This window comes from Podospora pseudopauciseta, assembly GCF_035222475.1.
Source record: "Podospora pseudopauciseta strain CBS 411.78 chromosome 5 map unlocalized CBS411.78m_5, whole genome shotgun sequence".
Lineage (NCBI taxonomy): Eukaryota > Fungi > Ascomycota > Sordariomycetes > Sordariales > Podosporaceae > Podospora > Podospora pseudopauciseta.
In genome coordinates this window covers 60993-83095 of record NW_026946665.1, presented here as the reverse complement: position 1 = coordinate 83095, position 22103 = coordinate 60993, and the positions used below count along the sequence as shown (strand labels likewise).

The following is a 22103-nucleotide window of genomic DNA, read 5'->3' as shown; positions in this document are numbered from 1 at the left end:
CTCAGTCTTATCACAGACTTCCACCTAATCCACCCTGTCATTTCTTAACGCTGTTTTCAAATTAATTTCGCTTTTCACCGTCTTTTCAGTCAAGAACCTAACCACTAACTCTCAAGATGAAGTTTCTGTGCCTCCCCGGTGCCTACGGCAGTGCCAAGGTTTGTTTATCCTTCCTCTCTCCCGGATGCACTCCAACTGACTTGGTGCCGTCCAGAACTTTCAAGTTCAACTTGGTCCCCTCGCCGAGGAGCTGGAGAGACGCGGTCTCTGCACATTTACCTACTCTCAAGGCACTCACGAGGTCGACCCTCCTCAAGGATGGGAGGACTACTTCGGCGCCCGCCCCCTGTACCGTTTCCTTGACACCCGCCAGGGAGATACCTTCGAGACCCTTCGTAGGCTCAGGCATGTGCCCCACTCCATGCCTGCCGAAGACACCATGAGAATGTTTCAGAAAGCCGGCGAGGGTGAAGACTGGCATCAAAGGGTCTGGAGAGAAGCGCTGGACGCTGTCTTCAAGACGCTGGACGAGGACCCCGAGATTGATGGCATAATCGGTTATAGTGAGGGGGCCATGGTTGGTGCAAGCTTGATTGTAGAGGAGGCGGAACGGGCCAAGAAGAGCGGGTGCCAGCCAAGGATCAAGGTTTGTCTGCCCCCTCATCAAATCCTCATGAATCAAACCCAGGGCTGATCAACTCGACACCAACAGTTCGCCATGTTCATCTCAGGTGCCCCTCCCCTCAAGTTCGAGGGCAAGGACCGCATCGTTGCGCAGCTGTTTGACGAGGCCGGCATCGTCATCGACATCCCCACGTTCCACATCTTTGGATGTGACGATGCCTTCTTGAGCTCGGCGGTCGCACTGTTCAATGTGTGCGAGCCCAGTAAGGCAACCATGTACGATCATGGTCTTGGTCACATTGTGCCTCGCGATGCCGAGAATGTGGGTGTCTTGGGGGAGATTCTGCAGGAAATCATGCCCAAGGTAGAGGAGGACAACAGGCGGGCTGCCATCGAGCAGCAGCAGAGGAAGGAAAGCGGTCTCAGCGGGATGGACAAAAGCGAGTTTGCTACCCCGGGTGAGTTTTACACATTTTTGCCGGCATGAGATATGACTTGGCGCGGGACAGAAGCTGATGGCGTTGTTCGTTCCTGGGCAGCCTTGTTGCGGACAACTAGCTGAGGTGAAATCGCGGGGCGTTGTACTCGGCATGGGGGTTGGCTTAACATATTGACCAACAAGCGGATGGATAATGAAGGGGTGGGTTGATGGAAGGGCTGGTGATTTATGGACTGGTAATGGATGGGTCGGATAAAACTGAATTGTTGTTTGTTTGCCTTGCCTTGGGGTTAGTTCTCCGCGCGTTTCGCAAATTGCATGTGGCGCCTAGGGTTGCGAATGTTTGATTTGGTTGCATGTGTGCTACGCAAATTATGTACGGGTTGTACGACAAAGAGATTGGACCAGCAACCTATATCTGAACCTCCGATGGATACCCATGTCTCGTGTGTCCTGGCTTCATTCTTCTTGAATCCTCGTGTGTGCAGGATGGAGTCGTCGAGATTTCCACAACTCGGCTGTGCCAATTCTTGGTGTCGTATAAAAAGCGTGTCATCATATATGATGGCGTTGGGGGTGTCCGTGTCCTTGGTGTTTGTCAGGCTATCGACATTGAAGTGTACGGCCAAGTATGGGAAGCAGGTGTCCATGACAGGTACTTACAGGCTGGATAACCACTCGCTGGCCGTTTGCGGATTTGAACTCTTATTGTTAGACATTATGATGCAGCTTCCAGAGTCAAGATGGTCTGAAGATGTTCGGACTGCGGTTCAATAATATTCAAACTTGACGCTGCTTTGATAAAAGTCAAGTCAAGACGGTCTGACGGTTGTTGGCATTGCTTGACACCAGCCAAAGATGGTTACCTGCTCATGGATATAAAGGATCTACCGTTTCTCTGGAATTTTGGAAGTTGAGACTCCCTGTCTCAATGGGAATTCCCAACCAGCCTGCATCTCCAAAATCTCCAGCTCCCTTGTGCTTGCCGTCATGAGATACTGTCAACAAATCCTGGGACGTAGTACCTCAAAGTCTCAAGCCAATAGGAGCCAATATCGCTTCACCCCGGTCGCAGCCTCACTTACTATCACATATCCTATTCGCGTATTTTGGTTGATTACCACCCTCCACCAGAGAACGTCGTCTCCAAAGAGGTGTGGCACAATCACTAACCAGATCTTCCGCCTAATGCAGGGGCACATCTGCCAAGATGCACATGGAGAGAGTGTCCAACGGCACAGTCCAATCAGAGATCTTCGAGATCAAATATGTTTGGTGATTCTTGTCATGAGCCAATCATCACCCGTTCATCCCAAAGAGGCACCCTGCCCTGGGTGCCTTGCTACAGGCAGACTCCAGCATCGCGGGAGACCTCGTTTCTCGGGATTTCCATGCAAAAAAATTGTCATTCCCACACTTTCTGCCAATCTTGTCCCAGAGATTTGTCCCACTACCTGACATTCTGCATGATGCCGTGCATGCCACAGTCATTTTCCATTCGTTTGTCCAACTCACCGCTGCTCCGGGCCTGTAGCACCTACAATTGAAATGGAGTTCGACAACGAGGATGCGCCGAAAGAGGGAACTGCCGTCCATTATCAACGTCATGCCACAGTAGACGCCTGGGTGCCTTGGAACCTGAAGAAGATGGGCCGCCTTCCACCTACTCCGTCCCCTACGCCTGATTCAGCAGCCATGCAACATCGTCAATCCACCTCAATCGACTCTGCTGTTGTTCTTGAAGACAATTCTTTTACGTACGGGGTTTCTTCTCGGGGAAAGTCACCACCCGCTACTCCAAGGTCACTATCACGATTATCTGGCTTTCACTTCTCACCAGAGCGCCCCAGCAGCCCCATATCCACTCCATCGTCACCTGGTTGCGAGTCCGACGAGTCTAATGAATGGGACCATATTTGCATTGGCCAAAAGGATGGCCAAGATGCATCAGTCAAAGAGATTCAGGAAGGGATGGGAGCAGTCTCTTTGATGTTGCCGGCAGAACCCACGGAACTTGAGCAGGACATGAATGACGTTGATTATCACAGTGAGGTCACTGCTGGACCCGACAATGATGCCGTCACGGTGGAGGAGGCAGATCATATTCTGAGTTTCAGTCTACCAACACTTCGCGGGATCAACAGCAGTGACGTCCCTCGCGAGATTCTCGAGGCATGTAAGGGCATTACATATGCGTATGCAGAACAGATTGCGGCGATTGTAGACTCATTTGAAGATTTCTTGCAAGCCCCAGTTGAGACGGACATTCCCTCGTCCAGAGCAGCTGGTACTCTGCCGCAACGCCCATCATCATCTCAAATCGACAAGTCCACAGGAAAGGGGAAGGAAAAACCAAAAGCGAACAAAAAGAGAAAACTGAGCGACGAGGAAAATGACCAGGATGACGAAGAGGAGTCTGGAAGCATCATGGGAGACCCAAGGGACTCTGGAGAGGAGCGCAATTCGACTGCCTCAAAGCTACGGTGTATCTTCCGTGCCCGCAATCCTTCTCGGTTTAATGTCAGGGACCATACCTCGTGCGCCATGACCATGTTCACCAAATTTTCCGACCTCAGGTAACTAACCACAGAGCCCCTGCACCCCTGACCCCCCGAAATACCAACCTGGAGTATTACTAAAACTGGCCCAGGAAACACATTCTCAACAAACACATGGCTGACTCGGAGATTGTGACATGCCAGCGATGCAAAAAGGGTTTTCCCTCTCGAAATGCGCTTGAGCTGCACTGCGAACGAGAACCCTGCAACTATAAGCGCTCAGACCCAGAGGACGGAATCAATAGCGAGACAGCCTCCCGGATCAGGTTCAGGGGCCGAGATTGTGGTCCATCGGATGAAGATCAGTGGAAACATCTCTGGCAGCTTGCCTTCCCTGAAGACCCCGACAACAAGATTGAACCGTTCCACTTTGTTCCAGTTCTCGAACACCATGAACTGGAGCCCGCCTTTGTTCAAAAGCTCGAGTACCTCAAGCCTGTCGTCCAGTCCTATGTTCCTGACGAGGAGCAGTTTGAGAGTCTTTGCGTCATCATCAAGTCCTTGTTTGAATCGGCTGTTCACGATCTTACTCACATTGGCTTGAAGATGGACTACGTCAATAGGCAAGGAAGCCGAACCAACAACCGCATTTCGAGATCGATGGCACGTGTGCTTTGGAGTAACGTACATGACCGTGACTCTGGCATTGGGCTTGATTCTTCTGAGACAGCGACACCAAGGACTTCCGCAAGATACCCTTCCGTGGCTTTGGAGACGACACGGCGAGGGCAACAAGATCGATCACTGTCTTCAGGTTTTGCCAGTATCAAAGAGCCAAAGCCGCCCACACTTCGTGTTCGATCTCAACTTGGCGCTACATGTCCTCCTTCACAACAGCGGTTGCAGCCAAATGCGCCCATCGACTGTGTACAACCCGAAAGCAGATGGGGTGGCTTTGATGCAAACTATGCCACAAGCCTGCCATTCCCAACATCTACATCCTCGGTGGACAAAACCCCTGGATTCGTCTACTTCCCTGCTACCCTGAGCAACATCGCCGCCAACGATCCTGCCTCCGGCTTCTTTCCGGGTGGTGCGGACCCCAATGTCCACGGAACAATACACATTGATCCCGCCCAGCTGCAGTTTGGCTACCAACAACCTCATCTCAATGATATGGATGCTACCATGAACAATGGCATTGCGGGCTACACTGCCCCGGCTATGATGAACACGCTGACCGGAACGAGGGGTGAGAGTGGACAGTGGATATAGGCTTTTATAATATCCCTTTTTCTTCGCATCAGTAATGTAATCAACCTTTTTGCTCGCTTCAAGTGGTGTTGCCTCACTGCTCATCAACAAAGTGTGATTTCAAGCAATATTCATTACTATATACTATTACATGGTTCCGCATATTCCATCATTGACATGTACAGGGCAGCACTTTCTGCATGCTCGCCAAAACACAACCATGAACCGATGAAAATATACGCACAAGAGGGGTATCATAATCCTACACCGTCACCTTTTGGTCATGACCAGCCGCTCAATACTTTGCCAGGGCTAAACAGCCGGAAAACAACTCATCCACAAAGGTCTGCGTTTCGGCTGCGTCTCCATCCTTCTTCACCTCCACCCTGGTGGTGGAGAAGCCTGTACCTCCGTTCAAGTTCAAGACGCTCGTCACGTTCTCCAACTCGATTTCCTGAACAAAGGTTCCATTCTTTCTCCCAGGAATTTGTGGTGATGCCGGGCTAGGATTCTCATCGGCTTCGTGGATCCTCTTGGCCTCATCGACCATTTCGACCTCTTTGGCGGCAAGAGCCACAGCGGGCGATTTGGGTCCGACAGCGGTGGTGGTAGCATCTACATCGACAGTCACCTCCTGCGAAATCATGATGCCCATTCCACCAAACGACTTGTTATGCTTGTGTTGCTTCCCGTTGTTGGGCTGAACATTGAGTTTTGGACCGGTGGCTCGCTGCTGGTCGTACGTCGGGCGGTGACGATGCTGAGGTCTTTCCGGGGCAAGTGTCGAGTCTGAGAACTGATCTGTATCCGGGTCTTGTCCGTTGGTGGACGATGCGCCGCGGTACAAACCCAACGACACAACGCTCGGGTTGTTGGAGGGAGTAGCAGGGGCCATGCATTCCCGGCTGGAAGAAACGAGCTTGCTGGCTCGCACTTGTCGCGTCTCCAACGACGGTCTTCTGTGGCGCCTGAAGCGAGAGAACATCGTGAAGGGTAGCTGGGAGGAGAGGGACTTCGGGGGGGAGGTTGAGGCAGAGTTCAAGACGGGGCTCAGCTCCCGGTGCACATTCCGGGCAAAGGCGGCCGCGTGTGGCGAGTTGGCGTACACGAGCTGCAGGGTTTTGAAAAAGTACAAGGGGACAAACGCATGGTCTGGAACTTTGACCTTAATGTGGATCGGGATCATGATGCTAAAGGTGATCATCGTGCATGTCGCCAACCTCGTGGCCATGGAGCCCGCTGGCGATCGGCAAGGTACTTGGACCACCCGAGAAATGAGTTTGGCATCGTCCAAAATCTTGTCGTTGGTGGCACTACGCAGATCCCGAACAGCGTCGCTGAGAAGAGCGGCGAAAGCGGCGTTACGTGGTGCAATGTCTTGGACGCGCCGCAGCCGTTGGAGGATAGCTTGGACCGAATGGCCGTGGAGCTGGCGCAGGAATTCCAAATGAGACGGCTCAAGGCGGTCGAGCGGCATTTCCACGCTAGGAAGCAGATTTCGAGCCTGTTTTTGCACAAGAAGATCGAAACCGTGGCCGTGGTGGCTGTCGACTTGCGTGCGAACAGCAAACAAGCCAACATGGACGCCGGGATCAAGCATTGTGCCGTGAGCATAATCCTTCATGTTCGCCAGCTTCTGTTCCAGATGTGCGGTTCGAATCTGCATCTTGGCGCCGATGATGTGGGCAACTTGATGAGGGTCGGCGAAGCAATACCCAGAGGCCTCGAGCCGGTCCATGACTCGAGGGTTGTCGACAGCACGTACCAAGCACATGAGCGAGCCGTGGTTGTGGCGGTGAATCGCAACTCCCTTCTCAGCCATGTCGGCATCTCGTGACGTGATAGGGACCGGTCCCTGTGTCTTGCCCGTCGAGTTTGAGCGAAGTGACACAGCATCCGGTTGGCCACCGGTCGACAAGATCTCGTCCCAGAGAATACCAGCGTCTGTCAAGTTCTCGTTCATCTTGTCAGCAAGCTCGGCGGCAGCCAAGCAGAACAACTCGCGGAAGATCATGTCGTAGTTGTCAATCACATGGCCATCGTCATCGACCAGAGAGATGCCTGTTCGCACATTGCGACCACGATGCGGAAGCTCGGCCAGGTGGTTTCTCATCTTTCCCAGCAGCACAGTCACGCTAGACCAATTCCTCGACGCTTGGAAGACCCAGTGGAAAAGGGGGTGTGCGGTAGAGAAGACGTCGTTTTGGGTCTACCACGCCCGGTCAGCGAGGGCGCTCAGATCAACAGTCGGACAGCAGAGACACACCTTTTGGAGAAACTTGCTGGTAATCTCCTCACTGGGCAGAGCTCCATCAGGGGAAACGAGGATTCGGCCTTGATGATCGAACACAGCAGCGGCGAGAGTGATTCTTTGGGCCTTGCTGGCGTAGCTTTGGCGCACTCGCGCTGAGTAGATGGCCGTCCCTGCCATGACAGCACAGGCAGCAACTGACTGTTCGTCGTCAGTAATGCAGGGTTAATTGTACCTTTTCCTCACTCACCAGACATGAAATCACAATAACCGTGACATTTCTCGTATCCATCTCACTGCTCGAGTGGAGGTGCATCAGTCGGTATGTGGTACCAACAGCACCGCACCAATGCATGCCCGAGACGGCGCCAGCCAAGACGATGGCACATCCAGTTCTCTTCCACCAGGAATTGGTCCAAGATGCCCTAAACACAAAAAACAGCGCGAGCGCAACGGTGCTGGCCGCAACAGCAATGAGGGCAGACCCAACCACGTTGGCAGGGCGGTAGCTGCAGTGATAGTTGCTGATGGAGGCGTTGCCGAGGTAGTGCATGCCGCAAATGGCTCCCCCTGATAACATGCCAGATACCCCGATGCGCCACCAGTTGACGCCACTGGCATTTCGGGTGCTGGTCACGACAAAGAAGGCGGCGCACAAGACGAGGATGGGTACGAAAAAGGAGGCTACCGTAACGCGGACCGAATAGACAACCTGAAGCTCGGGCTGCCCGTTGAGCAGACTTGTTGCTCGATTGCCAATGTAATGCTACCACAACGTAAGTAAAAAAGACTTGATCGAAATGGCGCTCAGAAGATAATATACCATGCACCAGATGGAAACGCCACCCATGGTCACCGAGGCGGCTAGCAGCAACAGACTGTGTTTCCGTCAGCAATCACAGGCGCGACGGTCTGGCGACGGGACCCCGTACTTGTTGTAGTACCCCTTTCTCGAGGTCCGTCGGTTGATGAGCTCGAGGGTCGAGGCGGCGCCGACGAGACTGACACCATAGCTGAGCGTGAGGAGGGCGGGATCAAACTGATACGGCACCGGGTGGCCGATGTACTGAGCCAAGCCAGCATCGTAGGCTGCCGAGTCCATGGCAGGCGACATAGCAGCTGCGCGACTTGAGATTAGGTCGACATTGGAGTTGAGGAACTGGCTGGCTTTGAGTGATCAACAAGGACAACGGACCCGGGCGCCCGCAGGATGGAAGAGAGGTGGTCCCAATGGGTCGGGTCAACCAGGAGATCAGGAGCTATCACTCCTATGTACATACATAGCTTCTCTGCACAGACTCGCCATCTGCCAAGCATGCCATGAAACAGACAACCGCGGGTCCAGGCTGAGATGGAGAAAAAGAACGAGCAGGATCGTGGGCTTGTGGATTCCGAGTGCCGTCACCAATTGCAACAGAGAGGGGCCAGCCCTGCTGCACGGGCATGCATGCCAGGATGTGTGGATGAGACCGCACCAATCCGAGCTATCCACCACCGAAATGCATCGGAACTCGCCAAGCCACAATGCATCTGGGGGAGATGTGAATGGTGGCCAGAACTTGGTTTTGTGAGACATGCATATTCATTTTGGGTGGCAGTCGGCGACCATATGTACTCACTTGCATCCTCTCAGCATCTTATCTTGGGACATGTCATGTCGGTTTCTCTTTCTTCTTTTTCTTTCAATACTCTGCAAATGCCGCCCTATCTCCTGCACAAAAACACAAAAAGGTTCGAACTCGGCCCAGCGCAGACGCCTGTCATTCGCTTGGAGGGTCGACGACTTGTCATTTATCAGATCCCCCACACCCTCATTTGGCATTGTCGGATGCCAGGCATATCGCTTGTCGTTCTCTTCCCTCCCTTGCTTCCTCCTCAGTCCAATACGAGTCATGCTTGGTGATTCTTAATTGTTAAAATCATGTCACGCACGAGCCCCATCCGTTCGCGCGCTAAGCTTCGATCTCAGCTTCCGTCAGAATGTCTTGGACATCGTGGGTCCCTTCATCCCCTCACCCGGCGTGAACCGATGTTCGATTAGCGCCAATCCATCGGTGGGGAAACCCTCAACGCTCCCTACCGTTTTGTTTTTTTTCCAAAATTTGATCCGTTGAGAACATGCGGGGTGGTGACAAGGTTTCACCTCGATCGAATAGAACGCACCAAGCATGACCACATCATCACTTTTTTTGTTGGAATGGAATCAGGAACCCATGAGCTCAACCCGCTAATTTTTGGCTCCTCCACCCGCGACGTGTTTAAGCTATAAATCATAACATCACGTGAATGCCCAGGTCCAGCAGTGGCTAAGTATCTACTCTGCTGACATCGTGTCAATGCCGGTGTCAAAAGGGGCTCAGGGGCAATGTCAACAACTCTGCTCTGATGCTAGACACATCGGGGACGGGTTACGGGCCACTATCCACCCAACGTTAGAGAGAGCCGGCGATTTTGAGAGGAACTTGTGGCTACCTACTTGGATATATGCGCCCTCACACCAGGATTTATGCCCGAGGAACCTGCCTCATCGCCTGAACACCATCCCTGTTCGTAATCAAGCCAGATAAGGTATGTTCAGCACGAATTTTGTAGGGTGTACTCATCTCGTTTCTATCTCTTTGCCCCGTCCTGTCTATGCGGAGCGTCTGAACCAGGCTCTTGTCTCTGGCATAAGCTTGAGTTGTCCTGTAAAGGAAACTAGTTGTGACAAAGACCACAAGGAAATGCTCTATATTCATGTAGTGGATGAAGGTGGCGTCCATCATCTCTCCCTCGTCGCCAGCAGTGCTCACCATCCTCACATGCACTCTGGCGTTTACTTTTGAGACCTTCTTAGCTACCTAGTGCACATGCGACTGTGTAAGACCCAGGCTACTAGGAACGTGAACAAGTAAAATCCAACATACCTTCCTCTGCCAACCTCAGGGCTAACTAACCATCACAGCGATCCAATCTTATTGATAAGGAGTACGTACTCCAGGGGAAAAGCCATAAACATTGAACCTCGAGAATCCCAAAGTAGGTTCATAACAATTCCATTGTGATTGCTAGATGCAAGTGAGGTCCTGGCAGACAGTTTCATTCCAAACTTCTATCATGCCTCATTACTCCAGATATGGCCATTATGACAGAGGAATAAGAAGGTACCGTAACTGCCTTGACCTCTTTGACCTCCGAGCAGGCTCATGCCGCAGCTGACAGCACCCATAACTAGAAGTACGAATGTATCGATCGAAGATACTTCGTGACAGGGGCTTATTGCTGCCGAGTACAAGTTGCATGCGGAACCTATCCAAACTATTCGCTAAGTCTTATTGTGTCATTAACTATGCAATTCTTTTCACCGTGAGACTTTGCACCCTGTGACACCACGTTGGAAGTGTTTCACGGCTGAAGATGTTACGGCTTGGAGATTAAATTAAATACAATATCCGACATCTTCTGTTACGTTATCCAGAACCTGAGCTGTGCTCAAGAGAGTGACAACGCACGCAGTAAACTGCTCTGGGAAAGGTGCCAATAAGCTTCGTAGATCGATAGTAGGATCCCGCGACAACCGCCTCGAGATTGACAAATGATGTGCCAGCAATTGGTCGGATGAGCGCCGATCACGACCCGCCCGCGAGACAAGCCGCTCTAACTACACTGGCCAGGGCCAGAAATCCATGCATGTCTCAGCTCCCTCTTGCTCAGTGGCGCACCCAAAAGGTAGCTGCACCCACATGGCTTACACCACACAGCAAATCTCATTGGACTCACCAAATGATCCCCATGACCGGAATGGCGGACGGTGCTCATGGTGGGACTTGAGAGATGCTGTCTCACCCTGCCAGCCACGTCTTTTCCCTTGACCGACATGACGCAAAACCTCATTTCTGGACGCCTTTAAAGAGAACATCTCCCCCCTCTCCTATCGCCATTCCCTCAATTCTACATTGATAAACTGCAGACACTGCTTACACAATGTCCTCCCCACTCACCATCCCTGGCCCTCCAGGCCTTCCCCTGCTCGGCAACATCATGGACGTCAACCCGAGCAACACCTGGTGGTCTTTGCGCACGCTGGCTGAAAAGTATGGCGAGATCTTCAAGATCAAGGTCTTAGGTCATGAAATTGTCTTTGTCGCCAGCGCTGCTCTAGCAGAAGAGATTTGCGATGAGACTCGGTTCCGCAAATTCGTTGGCGGGCCCATCGTCGAGATCCGATACGCCGTGCACGATGCGCTTTTTACCGCATACGACCACGAGGAATCCTGGGGTATCGCTCACCGCATCATTGCGCCACACCTGAGCACGGAATCAGTCGCTGACCATTTCGACGAGCTCTTGCTGTGCACCGACGAGTTGATCGCCAAGTGGACCAAGGGTCTCGAGCCTGGGACCAAGTTCCAACCTCTCAAAGACCTCAACAACCTGAACTTGGAGGCGACAATGTTGACACTGTTTGGCAAGAAGCTGGGAGCCATGAAAATGAAGGAAGGAGAGGAGCATCCCATGATCCAGGCTATGGAGGATGCTACCTCAGAAGCAATGAGGCGACCCAACAGGCCGAAGCTCCTCAACTGGCTGCTATACAACGGCAAGTGGAAGGAGGCGACCAAGACGATGAGAGGCTTTGCCGCAGAGCTCATCCAATATCGGGCCGAACACTCTACCGGACGCAAGGATTTGCTTTGGGCGTTGATGAACGCCACGGATCCGGAAACAGGCAAGAAGTTGACAGACAGCCAGGTGATTGATGAGATTGTCAGCATGCCGATCGGCAGTTCAACGGCCCCTTGTTCAGTCACGGCGACCATCCTGTTTCTGCTGCAGAATCCAGAAGTGGTGGCCGAGGCCAGAGAGGAGTTGGACCGCGTGGCTGGAGACGGTGCGCTGAGGCAAGACCATATCGCCCAGTTAAAATACATCCAGGGGATTGTGAGGGAGACGCTGAGGTTGAGCTGCGCGGCTCCGGGCTTCAACATCGAGCCAATTCCGTCCAAGAATGGCAGCAAGTCGCCCATTCTGCTTCAAGGCGGCAAGTACCAGATTGCGCACAACCAGGCCATGATCGTTGTTCTGGCTGGAGTCAACAGAGATCCAGCCGTGTTTGAGGAACCTCTCAAGTTCAAGCCAGAGAGAATGGTGGGCGACAACTTCACCAAGCTGCCGGCCGGTGTCAAGAAGTGGTTCGGAAATGGCAAACGAGAATGTATCGGCAAACACTGGGCTTGGGAGTTTCTAATGGTGGTGACGGCCAAGCTGATCAAAGAAGTTGATTTTCAGGCGGTGGACGAGCAGTATGTGATGAAGCAGGATGGGTGGTTCAACGTGCGGCCGATCGACTTTTACGTGACGGCCAAGGCAAGGGGTGCTTGAGGGGAGAGCCAAAAGGGGGGATATCCAACGTTTCAGTTCAAGAATCTATTCCTCGGTTTGTGATTTGTGTTGTGTTCACGACACGCTTGAAATTGATACCATGATTGTTCTCGACCTCGCATGTGATTCCGCACGTGGTTCTTTTACTCAGAGGCCGGACAGACCGACGATGCAGTCCCTTGCCACGATAGCCCGAGCATGCTGATGATTCTGACCATCCGACTCGTGAGACACACTTAGAAAGTGGTTCGCCTCTAGCGTATAGACCCGTTCATGGCGGTTTCGTTGACCCGCCATGTTGGAACCGGCCGATGCAGAACTAAGTAAACAGACCACGCATCGGTGGTGGCGGCGCAGGAGTTTGATCCCGCTTGTCTAATGCAACGTTCGGCGGCATGTGCTAGAAGCCCAATACTTCGAAGCCACGCTGCCGGTTAGAGTTGGTTTGGCGTGTTCGTTCAAATCGTGGACAGGACATCTGCTTGAACCAGAGAAAGCTCCTCTATATAACTCGACCTCACCCAACACCCGAACAGCATTTTCTTTTCTCATCACCCAGCACTCACATTCATCACTAATACTCCCTTTACACTAATCTCACCCACGCTCGCTTTGAGAAAAGTTTACGCACAAAAACAAAAACAAAAAAGACACATAACCCCGCCTCCCCCCCCCTACCTAAATCTTCACATCTCAATAAACACATCACCCAACCGTTCAATCAACCAACAACCAACCCAACCGTCAAAATGAAGTTCTTTGTCGCCATGACCGCCATCTTCACCACCGTCTCGGCCGTCACCATCTCGCTCCCCTCCGGTGTTAGCATCCCCAGCGGCGTCACCCTGCCTTCCGGTGTTGTTGTCGTCTCGGCCGGCGCCTCCGCGACAGCCGCTGCCGACTCCGACTCCAACGCCAAGGCTAAGAACAAGCGTCAGATCAACATTCCTGGACTCCAGTCCAGCAGCACCACCGCCGCCGCCGCCACTGCCAAGGCTAAGAACAAGCGCCAGATCAACATTCCAGGACTCCAGTCCAGCAGCACCGCTGCCGCCGCCGCCACGGCTAAGGCCAAGAACAGAGTCTAAGTGCTTGTTCGACACGTTGGGCGGGATAGCGACATGATCTTTTGGGATGTTTGGCATGATTCTTTGAGGGATGATTCTTTGGGATTGATTTTCTGATTTCATGATTTCTGGCTTGGTGGTTAATGACAAGCTCTTGTCGCTCTTTTGGATGGTTGCCGAGAGGATCTTTGGTGGCTTTTTGATTTTCTTTTTGGACCGGGCGGATCGTGTACGACTAGGATGTACCTAGAGGGGACGGGATAGAGGTTGGGATAGACACAGAGGTAGAACCGCGGCAAGAGAGCGAGTTTTGCTGGCGACGCTGGCGACACCTTGGAATAGCACCGTAGTTCTCCGTCATTAATAGATGAGAATCTATCCCAAACCACTGGTTTGATGTGAAAACTATCGTGATGAAATGTTGCAGCGCACTGACGGCCTGCCGCAGTATATTAAGTAGTATGTACAACCCGCGTCTAATTAATCCAGACACTATCTACAGTCTAACAGAGAAGGAAAACCAGCAAAAAATCACACGCTCTATACCGCGTACTTTATAGTTGTTGGACGTCCCAACCCAGGCGTCTCTATTGTCTGTGCAGGTTGGGGAGCGGGGGTCAACGGGATCTCAACCTCGGGCGCCTTGGTTTCCGCTGAGCTGGAAAAGCTAGAGGTGCCAGGTGAATCGGCCGGATCGTCTTTCTCTTCCCGGTCACGGTCACGGTTCTGGCTAGGCACTCTGCTGATGGTGGGGGCCCTGCTGATGGTAGGGTATTGGCTCAACGAGATTCTGCTCATGGATCGGCGGCCCATCGAAACGCGGCTCATCGACCTGCGACCCATGGAAATGGTGCGGTCGAATGTCGGCAACTCGGCATCATCGAAAACGGGGCGTGAGAAGCGGTTGTAGGCGATAAACGTGTGATCGTCACCGACCTCGGCGTTGACGGGGGTCGGGACGCGGATAGACTTGCGCTCGAAAAGCATGGCATCGTCCTGGATTGGCTGGACACCGTACCAGCCATAAATTGCGTTCAAGGCGGGGATGGAAAGACCGTGAATGACGATGGAAAAGAAGACGAGGAAATACACCGTTGGCCCGATAGCCCTCAACAAATTACCCATCTCTTCATCGGCGTCGGCGAGTTTCGGATAAAGATGCCTGGTGTGTTCGACGTAAAAGGCAGCTCCGATGCCAATGGGGCCAAAGTATCCCATAAACAAGGCCTCCTTCCAGTTCTTGATGACGTTCGGCATGAACTTGTACATGATAAAAATAGCAGGGATGCGGCGGAAGGCAAGGATGAGGAACCCGAGGGCGATAAGGCGGGGAACTGTGATGCCGGTCGTGTCTGGCTGATGGAACTCGCTCCATGGGATCACGGTGCCGAGGTACATGAAGCCTCCAAAGTTGAGGAGGACATCAACGGATGAGTTTACCTCATCGTGTCGTTCCAATGTCTCACGCATGTATTCACCATCCCAGTTTAGGATACTGCCAGCGGTGAAGCAAGCCAGCAAATCGTCACCCCCGATCATGCCACAGACACCAAGCAAGAACAGCTGAGATTGATTAGCTCACGGGTCAGTTCAAAACCGGAATACTCCAACGACTTACACCGAGCGCAGTGGGGTAGAGCACATAACTCTCAGAGTCTACCCACTTGCGTTGCAAGGCAAACTTCAGCCCCTTCCCAGCAGCATATCCAACCACAACACCGATAGCAATCGACATGAGCACAAAATAGAGCCATGTTTCGAGGAACCATTTGCCAATCGCCTGGCCTACTCCTCCGCCATGTCTCACCACTTCCTCTCCGGCCCGAGCGACGAGTGTCGATGCCTCGGGGGTCTGGGCCCGCATGAGATAGGTCGCCAGCAACAAAAACGGGAAACCAAAGCCATCGTTAGCGCCGGCTTCCGAAGAGATGATTTCTCTGAGGTCTCTGGCGACAAACTTGTCGGAAAAGGGGCCCTTGGCAACGGCTTGTGACAAAACGGGATCGGTACAGGTGATGCAAGCAGCCATAACCAAGGTCGCCAGCAGGGTCACCTTGGGGATGGTCGCCATCATGCAGAGAGTCGAGCACAGCCACATGATTGTCATGACGGGAAGCATGAGCATGAGCATCTCCTTCCACCGAAGCTTTTGGTACTTGGCCGGCAGTTGAAAACCAGCAATGACAAGCTGGACGCCGATAACCACTCGTGTAATGCCCTTGAATCACAGTGTTAGTGATAGGCACGAGTGGTGATGAGATGCAGGGCAAGACAAACCAGCGTGATCTCAGATACTTGGCCTGGTTCGGCTGAGCCCCATCGCGAAGAGTCTAGAAATTTGGCCGCTAGTGGACCAAGAATGATACCAAGGGTCATAGCAGGGACTGAGTGATGTCAGTCATCATGGTTCTTTTGGTGTAGTTGGGGGAAACCTACGAGCTTCGCCGAGAAGCCATCGGTTCTTGATGAGGACCGAGATGACGCCGAATCCCAAGATGAAAGCACCAATAATTGTCAATACAATATTGAGCTCGCTGACGTTTAGGACAGGCATGATGAGCAAGACGGGATGCCTAGGCGGCACCGAAGCCTTGATGGGAGGGGAGGGGGGTGTATGTTGAAGTCGCGTTGCTTGGCCAGCAAGTTCGAGTTGTTGATACTGTTGATGCTTGAGGAGAGGAAAGAGGGCGAGGGAAGGGGAAGGAGGACCAAGAGATAAAATAAGAGATTATGAAAAAAGGCACCCAAGCAGGAAGCGAAATAGCGCAAATGGATTGACTAGCAACCGTTAAGCTTGCTATCCCAGACGCAGGCCAGCTGTGTCATCATCCCACTTGCGCTTCACAATTTGCCCGGGATATCCTCCAACACTTGTTCAAAGAATGAAAGAAGGGAGAAATGGAAAATCACTCCATTACCGGCGAGAAATGGGGAGACACTCGGCGGCATTTTGTGCGGGTCGCGGGGGCTCCTCGCATACCCATTTCCCCTTGAGGAAGGGTCTTGATGCGTAGGCCAAGAGCCTTGGTTCTGGTATGTCTTCCTGGGAGTAAAACATCGGCCTGCCGCAAAATGAAGTTGGTCCGTGGGAACCATCGTTTCCTTCGCGTCCCTGGAGTAATCCCGTGGTATCTGAGAACGACAATGACCAAAAGAGTGACAGCCCCAGCGAGGGCAAAGAGCCCTCACCTGGGGGGAAAGAAGGCGAGATAAGAAGATGGATTCGTGTCTGATCAGTCTTGGTATCAAGAACCCATTGGTGTGCAGTCGTCTCACCAAGTCTCGGCCTCTGCTTGGCTACACTTGGCTGGCTTGGCTGGAGAACTGCAACATCCAGATTTCTGTGCCGAGTGTCTTGGCTGTTGATGATCCTGTCGTTGGATGTTGTTCTTTGGGCTGTCGAAATCAAGAGAGCCTCTGCTGATTAGAGCGCGGCAGCACGCGAGCGAAGTGGTAAGAGGTTGCTGGCAACTGCACATGATGAACTAGTAGCTGGAGTAGCGCTCACGAGACTTTCACAGTAGTGCCAGTTTGTTTACAGTTGCGTGGGGGGACACAGTGGCCAGCAAGGGGGCCCCTATTTCAACCTGGGTCCACTTTTCTCGGCAAAACAATGCCGGATCTTCGGCCTTTCCACAGGGCTGTCAAACAATTCTGCCATCTTCACGGGTGCAATTGTCTGGTTCTGGATCATTTTGAGCACTGGATTCTCGGATCATCGCGATGCGTGTCTTTTTTGAGCAACAGATGCCCATTTTTGCTCCTTCTTGGCCGCAAAAGAATCCCAGCTCAAGGTTCAGGTCTGATGTTATCATGAGGAGAATTTTTTGTCGCCTCTTGGCAGGATTGGCAAAGTGGTTCTGGGAGGAGTATCAGCTTCTTGGTTGTTCCATCTCCCAAGAGTTCCAAGGCTTGAGGGCCAAGAGTACCAGCACAGGAGCTTTTGGATTCGGTTGCTTCCAGTTCCCCTGTTTTTGGCTTGTCAGGCGATCGGTACTCTTTTCCGTCTCGGTGTTAAAGCCCAACGACGTGATATCCTTGTTTTTCTTTTTCTTTTCTAGAAGCTGTTGGGCGTGTTTGCTATCGGGAATCTCAATGATGCAAACAAAAGTCTCCTGTCGCAAGGCTTGGCTGCGATGCTTGGAAGTTGATCATTTGAGTGAAGATGCATGGGTGGCATGGTGCCAAGGCTTATCAAGCATCACAAGAATATTGGCTTCCACATCGAGGGTGAACTTGGCGATCGAGATGACAGAAAAAAACCACGCAAGCTTTCGAAGGGATTCCGATCTGCTTAACCTGCTGCACGATTGGGCAACACAGTCTGGGCAAGTCGGTATCAAAGCTTCTTTAGATGGGAATAGGGAGACGCCTTACTGGTAGCGACTCGGCCCATGGGAACAACACTGGGCATTGTTTCAGCGATCTTGACAGGTTGGTGACTCACTGAACCAAGCTGAAGGGGGCTTGTTTCGTGTCGGAATTCTCTCTTATGAGTGTGTTAGAATAGCCGACGGTATCAAGTCCAACCGAAAGGGCTTGCTCGAGATATCGGACAGCGATGTTTTGCGCAAGCCCCGAAGCAGCAACCAGGAGACGAGACCGACGTTGCCGCCATGAAGCTGATCAGCCTCTCAGCGTCTAGATGTCAAAGGGAAATAGCTACGATGCCGGCCACCGCGACTCAGGAGGAGCTGCACATATATACTTGCGCAACGAGGAGCAAAGGCATCGAGATAGGTACAGAGAGCCTTTGCAGGTAGCCAAAAAGATGGAGTTCAGTTGGGAGCGGAACAGTACCCTTGGGGCAGAAGCAATCTTGAGGGTTCGGATAAGAAGAACAGGATCAAATCATACCCCGCGTCTCGTCGAGTCTGATCTTGTGGTTGGGTTGGGCCCTGGAAACCTACGATTCATGTATCTCTGCTTTGCGTGTGGGAGACTAGACGTACGGTTACGCAGCTGTTTAGAGAACCCCAAGGATGAGAAGCGAGAGGTTTGGGTACTGGGTAAGCTACCTTAGTGAAGCCAGTATAAAATGAAAGACCTGCACTTTGTATCTTTCGGGTCATGCCCAACGTGCGTAAGGTTTAGATGTCTATCAGTGTTTGAAAACATTACGGAAGATATGTTTTCACAGGTAGACAATGTGACAAGACGGAAAAAGTGGCAAAAATTTGAAGGGTCCACAAACAGAGAGAGCTACAAGACAAGAAGGCAGCCAAGACATATATCCTGTGCAAAACACGGAGCCAGCAGAGAGCCGTGGCCCGTCTGCTCTGGAAAGACGGGTTGCTTAGAAACCTGCAACATGTTTGCCTTTGCAGGGGGCATTAGGCAGATAAAGGCTAAAAAGTGTCTTGGAAGAATGGTCAACATTACAAAGTGAGTGGAAGAAGCAATCGGGTAGAGTACGGACCCCCTCCAGGTATAGCATCTGACAGTGCCTCGCAGCATCTATAGAATGGCGTTCATTGGCATTTACCCAGGGAGGATTGGGGTGTTACAAGGGCTGGAGTTGACGTGTGACATGGGCCGCAAGACAGCTTGGTAGTCCATACGCATCTACATGGCATGGCCAAGCCGACCTTTTTTGATGTGGTAATACGCCACACAAACTAGACAGTTCTGGTTCGAACTCATAATTTTGGCCCAGGGGGCCACAATTTCACCATAGACGACTTGATGGGCTAGATATGGCAAGGCTCATAGTCATGTGTTCAAAATATTGGCTCCCAGTACTCTGGCCCCTGGATCTGGAGGCCATCGACTGAAAATTTCATTACCCAAAGTAACTGTGGAGTGATTCTTGCATCGGTTAATTTGTTTCTACTACCTAATAGCTGCTGATGCTTCCCCAAAACACCGGCTTATGCTTCCCCAAAACACCGGCTTTGGGTGTGTGCTTCTGCTCACGTCTAAGCAATCTCGATTCGCTTGAAAAGAAGCTCCTTGGTGGGGTCAGGAATAGACTGCATCGGGTCAGTATCAGTGCTTGTTTGAAACGGAATGGACTACTCACCGAAAGTCCAAATTCAAGATTGGGGTACCGCTGGGTGTGCCCGTCCATCAGCTTCATATCGTACATCAAGATGGTGTTGGCGATAATCATTTTGATTTCGTTTGCGGCGAAGAACCGGCCTGGGCAGGCGTGTCTTCCGTACCCAAACGTCAAGACCAATGGGTTGACGCTGACGAACTGGTTCTGAGCAGCCTCCTCGACTGCGCCCTGTTCCCTGGCCTTCTGTCGAATGTCGTAGAACCGCCAAGGATTGAACTGGTCTGGGTTTTCAAATACGTCCGGGTCTTTCGCAAGGGCGTGGGCCGGCACCTCGATTATAACGTCGGTGGGGATCACTTGGCCGTTGGAGAGGGTAAAGGGCTTGTATACGCGACGTTGGAACCCCGCAAAACCGGCGGGGTCGATTCGCATGGTTTCCTTGATGAAAGAATCCAGCCTCTTCATGCCTTGAAGAGCAGCCGACGTGAACGTGTTATTGTTCTGTGCGAGGACCTCTCGGACTTCATCACGTAGCACAGAGACATATTGGGGGTAGGCGGCCAGGTTGTAAAAGCTGTGATGGAGCTGTCAGCGAAAAACAACTTTTACTTGGTCAGACAAACCAGAGAACCTACACGTTGGTCGTGGTCATGGTAGTGGTGTGAATTGCAGCAAAGCTAATGCCCAGCTGCATTCTGGCAAGGGTCTCGGTCTTGTATTCACCGCCAAACTTCTCAGACTGGCCATCGAGCATCCACTGCAGCATGTCATCAGGGGCCTGCTCCTTGGGGAGCTTTTTGCGATGGGCGACAATGGGTCTAATGAAGGCATCGGCTTGAGCAAGGCGCTCGTTCAACTTCTTGATCTCGGGAAGATGATTTGCAAGAAAAGGGCGGAGCCATGGGCGCATGGCGTCGACAGCCTGGCGAGCGTGCATGAGGTCAATGGTGTAGTTGATAGCTGCATCGACATATTCCTCTGAACGGCTCAGTTCCGGGCCGATAAAGACACGGCCTGACACCATGGCAACGATACGGAGAAGCTTGTAGTTGATGTTGACAGGAGTCCAGTCGTCGCATTCGGGCATCTCCCGACGGAAAGATTCTTGGACTTCTTCGGCAATGGTGGGGTTTAGTCGCACCAGCGAGGGCGTCAAGTTGCTCTTGACGATGTGAGGAATGAGCTTGTGGCCGACTTCGAGCTTGGTGTATTTGGCGTGCATGGTCTGCTCAATGGCGCCGTCAAAGCTGACTGTGTCGTCGGGAAGACTCTTGAGCTCATTGAGATACTTTGGGGGCACAATGATGACATGGTACTTGTTCGACGTGATGATTCGGAAGACTCTGTCTTTGAACTAGGCGTGTGTGTCAGCATTGCGGTGCCATGTTACCTGTCGTTCACTGGCAGTATCCTACCTTCTTGTACCCTGTAGCGTAAACATCCTTGGCCCGCATCAAGAAGGCCTGTCGTCGTTTTTCATCGCTGGGAAGATCATCCAGGGCGACAGGGAGATTTGCGAGTGGGTTCCCTTTGAGGAGCACCTGGGCCAGAAAAACAGCCACAAGCAGCCCAGCAGTGGATAGCAGAAGTGGCAGTTTGGCCGCCAATGTCTGCAGCAGCGTCTCGGTCTGTGCCATGTTTGCTGTTGGAAGCAAGTACTGTGGGGGAGAGACGGTAAACTGCAGGTGGGAACTATGGCTGATAAATAGGTAGGTTGCTCACGATTCACTTGCCCCCCCATGGCTCCTTCCAGATTCCATGTGGAATTCCTTGCGGGTGGGCAATTTGCCGTGCCGATCACTGCCAGCCTGCCAGCCTGCCAGCCGGCTCATCTGAACCAGCAGGAGCGCCGGGCAGCAGGCGGGCACTGCGGGAAACTGCGTTGGTGCGCGTTTATCATCTCATAACAGAGAACCTGTGGTCAATGGGGCGGTAGCACCCGCCTGGTTTGCATGCAGTGCAAGGCCTGCAGTGCCAGTGGTATTTATCCGTCTGCGACCTGAGGCCGTTGGAAGTGGTGATGTTTGGATACGCGGATAGAGGGCCGACGAATCACAGGCCGACCCGAATAAGAAGCCGAACTCGAGCCTGGGCCGAAATCGATGCAAGTTGTCTTGTGGCCCAAGCTTCCGCGATCTTTCCGTGCCACCCGCGACGCTAAGTTTGGCCCCCGCGCCGATGGCGCTGCCAATTTTTGCACGCTATGCCAGGCCTACCGCCAGCACTCGCTGTTTTCCTATCTTTATTTTAGCGTCGGGTCCCGGCTCTGCTCTCGTCCCTGTCCCACCCAACCGGAACTGCGCGTTTCGGAGGTTTGGCCGCCCTCTCCCAGCGTGCCAGCGACGCCAGCATGGCACGCCTCGAGCTGGGATATACAAGGTCTCAAACCAGCTGCCTGCGCTGCAAGCAACAGACCCCCTCCTGATTGGTGGAGTTCAACCGTTTTGATTGATCAGATCCACCCTCGCTTCCCACAGCATCCAACACTTTCCCATTTTTCGACAACCTGAAAGTTCACCACAAGCCTCTCAGCAGATGACCAGGTCAGCTATAGGTTTCGGAACTCGAGCCTCTTCACCGTTGGACCGCTGATACTGTTCATTTTCTG

General features: G+C 52.5%; 7 protein-coding genes across 7 annotated transcripts; 4 read left to right on the top strand and 3 right to left on the bottom strand.

Annotated features, from left to right (window-relative positions):
- Window positions 1-116: 116 nt before the first annotated feature.
- QC763_507540 (uncharacterized protein) lies at window positions 117-1491 on the top strand (the record flags this gene model as incomplete). The annotated part of the gene is made up of 4 exons (XM_062913350.1): window positions 117-158; window positions 215-646; window positions 713-1082; window positions 1164-1491. The coding sequence occupies 4 exons, from the start codon at window positions 117-119 to the stop codon at window positions 1184-1186; spliced, it is 867 nt and encodes a 288-aa protein (XP_062764605.1). The 3' UTR covers window positions 1187-1491.
- Window positions 1492-2457: 966 nt separating this feature from the next.
- On the top strand, window positions 2458-4866 carry QC763_512530 (uncharacterized protein). Its single transcript, XM_062913811.1, has 2 exons — window positions 2458-3639; window positions 3714-4866. The coding sequence occupies exons 1-2, from the start codon at window positions 2612-2614 to the stop codon at window positions 4834-4836; spliced, it is 2151 nt and encodes a 716-aa protein (XP_062764604.1). The 5' UTR covers window positions 2458-2611; the 3' UTR covers window positions 4837-4866.
- A 40-nt stretch (window positions 4867-4906) lies between these two features.
- Window positions 4907-8709, bottom strand: QC763_512520 (uncharacterized protein). The gene is made up of 6 exons (XM_062913810.1): window positions 8686-8709; window positions 7999-8624; window positions 7890-7944; window positions 7317-7832; window positions 7082-7267; window positions 4907-7024 (listed from the first exon to the last, which is right to left on the bottom strand). Exons 2-6 carry the CDS (start codon window positions 8178-8180, stop codon window positions 5111-5113), a joined length of 2853 nt encoding a protein of 950 aa, XP_062764603.1. The 5' UTR covers window positions 8181-8624; window positions 8686-8709; the 3' UTR covers window positions 4907-5110.
- A 2320-nt stretch (window positions 8710-11029) lies between these two features.
- On the top strand, window positions 11030-12427 carry QC763_512510 (uncharacterized protein; the record flags this gene model as incomplete). The annotated part of the gene is made up of 1 exon (XM_062913809.1): window positions 11030-12427. One exon carries the CDS (start codon window positions 11030-11032, stop codon window positions 12425-12427), a length of 1398 nt encoding a protein of 465 aa, XP_062764602.1.
- Window positions 12428-13176: 749 nt separating this feature from the next.
- QC763_512500 (uncharacterized protein) lies at window positions 13177-13515 on the top strand (the record flags this gene model as incomplete). Its single annotated transcript, XM_062913808.1, has 1 exon — window positions 13177-13515. The coding sequence occupies one exon, from the start codon at window positions 13177-13179 to the stop codon at window positions 13513-13515; it is 339 nt and encodes a 112-aa protein (XP_062764601.1).
- A 519-nt stretch (window positions 13516-14034) lies between these two features.
- Window positions 14035-16048, bottom strand: QC763_512490 (uncharacterized protein; the record flags this gene model as incomplete). The annotated part of the gene is made up of 4 exons (XM_062913807.1): window positions 14035-15057; window positions 15113-15712; window positions 15772-15878; window positions 15931-16048. The coding sequence occupies 4 exons, from the start codon at window positions 16046-16048 to the stop codon at window positions 14035-14037; spliced, it is 1848 nt and encodes a 615-aa protein (XP_062764600.1).
- Window positions 16049-19207: 3159 nt separating this feature from the next.
- On the bottom strand, window positions 19208-21181 carry QC763_512480 (uncharacterized protein). The gene is made up of 5 exons (XM_062913806.1): window positions 20911-21181; window positions 20131-20849; window positions 19517-20069; window positions 19375-19466; window positions 19208-19351 (listed from the first exon to the last, which is right to left on the bottom strand). Exons 1-4 carry the CDS (start codon window positions 21130-21132, stop codon window positions 19413-19415), a joined length of 1548 nt encoding a protein of 515 aa, XP_062764599.1. The 5' UTR covers window positions 21133-21181; the 3' UTR covers window positions 19208-19351; window positions 19375-19412.
- Between the last annotated feature and the right edge of the window lie 922 nt (window positions 21182-22103).